Below are 6,000 nucleotides of genomic sequence, written 5' to 3'. Positions count from 1 at the left end.
AGATCCAAAGCCATCAGCGCCCTGTCTTCTGGTTCGGGTGTGACCAAAACCTCAGGTGAACAGCAGGGGAGAATTCAGCGCGACCACTCACACCCTAGCCCCAGCCTGAGCCTGCTCTGGAGGGACCCCAAACACCGCCTGGGCCACTAATGGGAGGCGCAAAGGTTTAAACGTTTCCCATCCACAGCAGCTGCAGAGACCGCCCCTCTCAGAGGCTCCCCGGGGACACTGGGTCCCCCCCCCCCGCGGACCAGCGGGAGCGCGATCTGCCGCCGAGGCAGCTTCCAGGGGACGGGGAGCGCAAGCAGCCGCACAGCTCCCGCGGCTGGGGGCCCTGCTCCAGCCGCGCGCCTCCTCGCCCCGCCCCGCTAGGGCCTCCCCAGCCCGGCGCCCGCCTCAGCCCGCGCGCCTCCCTCCCCGCCCCAGAGGCGGGGCCGCCCCTTCCAGCCCCCGCCAGCCCATCGCCTCGGCCCGGCCTCCCGCTGCCGCCATTCTCCGCAGCCTGACGGAGCGTCGGGCCCCGCGGCGCCGGCCCATCCATCGGCCCGGGCTCGTGGCGTCTCGGCTGCCGGCTCCACGTTCCGACGCGCCCCTTCAAACGGCGGCGGGGCCGATGCAGCCCGCGGGCTCCCCGCTGCGGCTCCTCTTCCTCCTCTCGCTGGCCAGGGCGGCCAGGGCGAGCGGGGCGGCGGCGGGAGCAGGTAACGCCTGGGGCGGCCGCCCCGTGGCCGGCGGGAGGGGGGGGGGGGGTTCAGACATCCCCGCGGAGCCGCATCCGCGCGGGGCTCGGCGCTGGGCCGACGGGGGTTCTGCAAAGCCCCAGGTTCTCGTCTGTCGCCGCGAACCCGGAGCAGCCCCGCGGAGCTGGCCGTTTGGCCGCTTCATGTTATTTCCTGATCAGGAGAGCGCGGGTATCGGGCATACGCGGGGTTTGAGCTCTGAGATTCCGCAACGGTGGCTGGGACGTACCCAGAACAAACGCTGTGAGAGAAACTTAGTTTCTCTATAAAAATCCACGTGAAGCAGGATTTTGGTGACACCCCTCCCCCAATCCACAAAGGTTTTATGAAACGAAACACAACACACGCTCGGTGATTCGCTTTGTCAGTATAGTCATTCTTCAAAGGTAAAGACACACATTGTCGAAAAGGAAAGATGGGCAGTTCTGTAAGTAAAATGTAATAATGGAGTCTCCTCTCCACTCTTAGCTCTTTGAGCATCATACTTTTTATCTGCCCCAGATGCACCCTAGCCAACTTATTTCCATTTTCACCATTGAACCAATTACACAGTTTTGACCAAACCAGTGCAACTGTAAAAATCAACAGAGTCCTGTGGCACCTTAAAGACTAACAGATGTATTGGAGCATCTGTTAGTCTTTAAGGTGCCACAGGACTCTTTGTTGCTTTTTACAGATCCAGACTAACACGGCTACCCCTCTGATACTTGTAAAAAGACTGACTCAACTATCCTTCTGCTAGCTTTATAAAAGATCCAACTCTAATGTTTGCTGTTTTTCTTCTATTGGCCAGGTAGGAGATAGCCTTTCTATAATTATTCCAATCAAGGTAACTCTGCCAGAGGTAGTGTCTGGGGCTATGTCTACACTGCCAAGTTTTTTCACCAAAAGTTATGCCACTTTTGTTAAAGCGCTTTACTTAAACTGCTGTTGCATGTCCACACTCTGCTCTTTGTGTCGCTGGAGCACATCCACACTAGCAGCTCTTGCAACAATGAGAGCAGTGCACTATAGGTAGCTATCCCACTGTACAACTGGCCGCAGGGTGCTTATGGAAGGGTTTGCAATGCCTCATGGGATAGGTACAGCATCACATGATGCAGGTTTCTCAGTCCCATTGTTTCATGGACATCCTAATAGTTTTCGAGCCATTATGTATGACAGGGTGGGGTCGGGGGGGGGGGGGAGAGACAGACAGAGTGTGGTGAGGGAGAGTGAGTGTGTTGGCATGCAGGCTTGTAAATTCGGAAAGCCATGGGAAGCAACCAGTCCTGAGGCAGGGGGAGGGGGAAACCCCGACATCAGCCCCTCCCTCCCTGGCTCTGCACAGCACAGAGTCTGTCTCTCTCTCACACACACACACACATACTCCTGCCTGCCTCTTGTGTTCAATGTGGGAGACAGCAGGAGCATTCCTCATTAATGATAGGGTTGCCAACTGTCTAATCGCACAAACCCAAACACCGTTGCCCTGCCCCTTTCCTTGCACCTTCTCCAAGGCCACGCCCCTTCTCCAAGGCCACGCCCCTGCCCCACACCTCTGAGTCCCCAGCCCCACTCACTCCAGCTCCTCTCCCTCTGTCTCTCGCTCTCCTGCACCCTCACTTTCACTAGGCTGGGACAGAGGGTGGGGGTGCAGGCTCTAGGCTGGGGGTGGTGGGGGCCAAAGGGTTTGGAGTGTGGGAGGGGGGCTCCGGGCTGAGCCTAGGGCAAGGGTTTGGGGTGTGGAGGGGGTGAGGGGTGCAGGCTTCAGAAGGGAGGTTGGGTGTGGGAGGGGGCTGGGGCAGGGGGTTGGGGTGTGGGAGGGCGTTTGCAGGCTCTGGCTGGGCGGCACTTATCTTGGGTAGCTCCCTCAAGCAGCAGCATGTCCGACAGCAGCTCCTAGGTTCAGGGGCAGCCAGGCGGCTCTGCGGGCACTGCCCTTGCAGCTTCCATTGGCCGCGATTCCCGTTCCCGGCCAATGGGAGCTGCGGAGTCGGAGCTTGGGGCGGAGGCAGCGCGTGGAGGCCCCCTAACTGCGCCTCTGCAAGACATGCCAGGAGTGGCACGGAGCCAGGGCAGGCAGGGAGCCTGCCTTAGCCCTGCTGCGCTGCCGGACTTTTAGCGGCCTAAAATCTCCCAGATTGACTGCAGTAGCCTCTGGGAAATCGAGCCTGATTCTGGGAGACTCCCGGCCAAACCAGGAGGGTTGGCAACCCCAGTTAACGATTTGCTCTTTGTTTCCCCAGAGCAGAGCAGCACAGCACACTGGCTGTCAGAATGGAGTTTTGAAAGTAGTGGGGCGCCCGCCTGCAGGGCTACTGAGTTCAAAACAATGAGCAGAGCGGTCACTTCAGGCATTGTGGGACACCTCTAGAGGCCAATTACAGCGATAAAAGCAAGCAAGGTGTTTATACTGGCACTTTGGCGATAAAATCTTTGTGCAGAAAACCTTATCACTATCATTGAGGTGGTTTTATTAAAGCGCTGCAACTGAGGAGTTTTGTCGCAAAAAGTGGCTTTGCACTGTGTACACGTCTGCTGTTTCATCGCCAAAAGCTGTCTTTTGGCAAAAAAACTTGGCAGTGTAGATCAGCTCTGGGATAACCGGTTCCATCCTTTTAGAAGATCCAGACTACATCCCAAATCAGGCATTTTTTCAGAGAGAAGGTAGGCTTCTAGAGTTTCAAAGGTAGTGGAAGCAGATTGCCTCCAGTCAGTATTGGCCGAGAGGAATATCCTAGAGTTAAATTTCCACTTCTACCCAAACTTAGCATTGCCCTGTAGAAAGATCCAGAGGCCTGAAGCCTACAAATCTCTTAGAATCAATATTTTTCAATTATGTTTATTTCTGAATTAGAACAATAGATATCATCCCATTCACAGCCTGAAATGGTTACATCTATTTGTCTTACCCCCCCAGCCCCAGCCAAGAAGTTCAATATACAGCCTACCTACTCAACCATCTCTGCTGTGACTCTTGAGGAATTCCTAGTCCCACAGAACTTCAAGAGATAATAGTAGTGTGGTATAAGCTACACATGGGGAAAATATTTAAGAATGGGCTCTTCAGTCTAACAGAGAAAGGTATAACACGAGCCAATGACTGGTAGGTGAAGTTAGAGAAATTCAAATGGAAAATAAGGCGTACATTTTTGACAATGAAAATACTTAACCATTGGAACAATTTCCCAAGGGTTGTGGTGGATTCTCCCTCACTGACAATTTTCAAATCAAGATTGGGTGTTTTACCATAAGATCTGCTCTAGGAATTATTTTGGGGAAGTTCTCTGGCTTGTGTTGTACAGGAGGTCAGATTAGATGATCACAGTGGTGCCTTCTGGCCTCGGAATCTATGAATCTATTTGATTCTGCCTAGGTGAGCTGCATGGTAGACTGCCACTGTTCATACAACAGCTCCCATAAAATGTGTGCTGATAGTGGCAGCATTTAAAGAATCAGGAAAATGCAGTACTTCCATACTTGACTCATTGCTAGCTCCTCCTTTCTGAACACTCAGTTTGCTATACACAAGACACTGGAACTTTTTGGAACCTGTAGTGAATGAATCAAAGAGCCTACTGTTCCTGAGACAGGATTTCAAGGGAAACTGTCTACTTGAAATCTAGCCAATTAAATAAAAAGAGTTAAAACAGTTGCAGATACCACACTTGTCCCAGTATTCCATGTCTATTTTTGTGATTTTACAATCACACTTTCCTATATTTGACAATATTTTCTCTCCCTTGTTGCTGTGTGAGAAGCCCACTTAAACACAAAGGGGCAGCTGACTATTAACTGATTGAACAGGGAAAACCATGAAAATTCCTATAAATAAAGTGCTGTCAAATGCACAAAGTAAACACCCTGGAAAAAATAAAGAAAAATATTTGCCCCTCATCTTTTTTCAGTTGCAATAAACCAAGGTCTTTCTTGTAATAGTAGATAAAACCAGTTCACACAGAAGTGTGATTTTTAAGGTGATGGTGTCCCTTCCGTTCTCCCTGTAGTCTGGTTCATGATAGCTGAGGCAGAGTGTAGCTTTCATCAGAGAGGACAATGAAAGTCAGAGGGACTATTGAGATTCCAGTTGCAGCACTGATGCATAGTTCAAGAGGCATTTTACCTGCTTGTTTCCTTATTTCTTGCACTGAAGGTCTCTGCCCTTGGTTTTGTTTTAGGATTCTACAGTTGATCCTGATTCCACAGCTCGTAATCTCTCACATTTAGACAGTTGCCTTCCCTTCCTTACCTCAGGTTAAGTCTTGTTTCTCCTGATGGTGAAGTCACTTGTTCAAAGGGATCTTCCTCTTGGAACTCAGTTGGTTTATAGTTACCCCAGATGTCACTCTCATGGAGTTGAGGGCATCCTTGAAGTGGAGGATGGCTTGGGTCAGGTGGTTTTCTTCAGAGAGAACATGCATATTGATATGTTAATGCTTAGGGTGGTGCTGATAAGAAAACATCTACTAGCTCTCTGGGAATAACTAGCAGGGAAACCAGTTCTAATCTGAATAGACAGTTTATTGTAATCACTTAACAAATAGGGCAGCACCCTCAGCTCTTGCTTCTGGAAGGAATCCAAATTACTTTTGCCTGGGCAGGCAGAAATCTCCCTGCCCTAAGAACCTGTTACCTAGCAGGGAAGATAAATTACCTGCAGACAGTCTAAGCTGAGGTGCAGTCCTACTAAGAGAATGGAGTTCCCTTACTACTAGGTTCACCTAACTTTTAGCCAGTGATGGTGCCCATCCATGAACCTGTTTTTGACACCAGCAAGTAACAAATTCCCCAGATAATATAGCAAGTACCAGGATCCTCTATCGAGCCAGATGGATGCCTTTGTGATTCCCTTTTCCAATGTCATTCTTTATTCGTCCATCCCCCCTAGTTCTTCATAAAATAGTTCAAATGTTCTGGCCAGACTAAAGAGCCATATTCACTCTTTCATGACCCAGAAGGGTTTGGTTTACAGGTTTGTATATGGACAGGTAGTGACCGTTCTCTCCAGCCCCCAAATCTGTTACCAGCTTTGTCCGTTACTTTGGGGAATGCTCATTTATTAGGGTTACTCTTCTGGGATTGGGGGAGGGTTCTGTACTTCTATCAAGGTACTGCTTGTGTCACTGGTGTTCTCATACGGAGCTCTACTTCTCCCTGCTGCAAGTTCCTTCCCAATGGAGCTATTCTGCAGGACCTCGGTTCCCCAGGGCTGGGTTCTTCCAGCCCCAGAATTAGATAAATATACACACACACATTAACAGAGCGTGTCTGAGAGGAC

The 6,000-nt window shown here is 50.9% G+C and overlaps 1 protein-coding gene across 2 annotated transcripts in view; it reads left to right on the top strand.

Annotated features, from left to right (window-relative positions):
- The first annotated feature begins 492 nt into the window (after nt 1–492).
- NEMP2 (nuclear envelope integral membrane protein 2) overlaps nt 493–6,000 on the top strand; it is a 28,602-nt gene continuing 23,094 nt past the window's right edge. For both annotated transcript variants that reach the window (XM_026647637.2, XM_026647636.2), the window contains exon 1: nt 493–701. In XM_026647637.2, the coding sequence (XP_026503422.1) occupies nt 614–701 (88 nt within the window). In that variant the 5' untranslated portion in view covers nt 493–613. The remainder of the gene's footprint in view (nt 702–6,000) is intronic.

The sequence above is a fragment of the Terrapene carolina genome, unplaced genomic scaffold (genome assembly GCF_002925995.2).
Source record: "Terrapene carolina triunguis isolate 2854851 unplaced genomic scaffold, T_m_triunguis-2.0 Scaffold62, whole genome shotgun sequence".
NCBI classification, from domain to species: Eukaryota; Metazoa; Chordata; order Testudines; family Emydidae; genus Terrapene; species Terrapene triunguis.
Note: the sequence above shows the minus strand (reverse complement) of the source record. Positions and strands in the feature narration are given on the sequence as shown.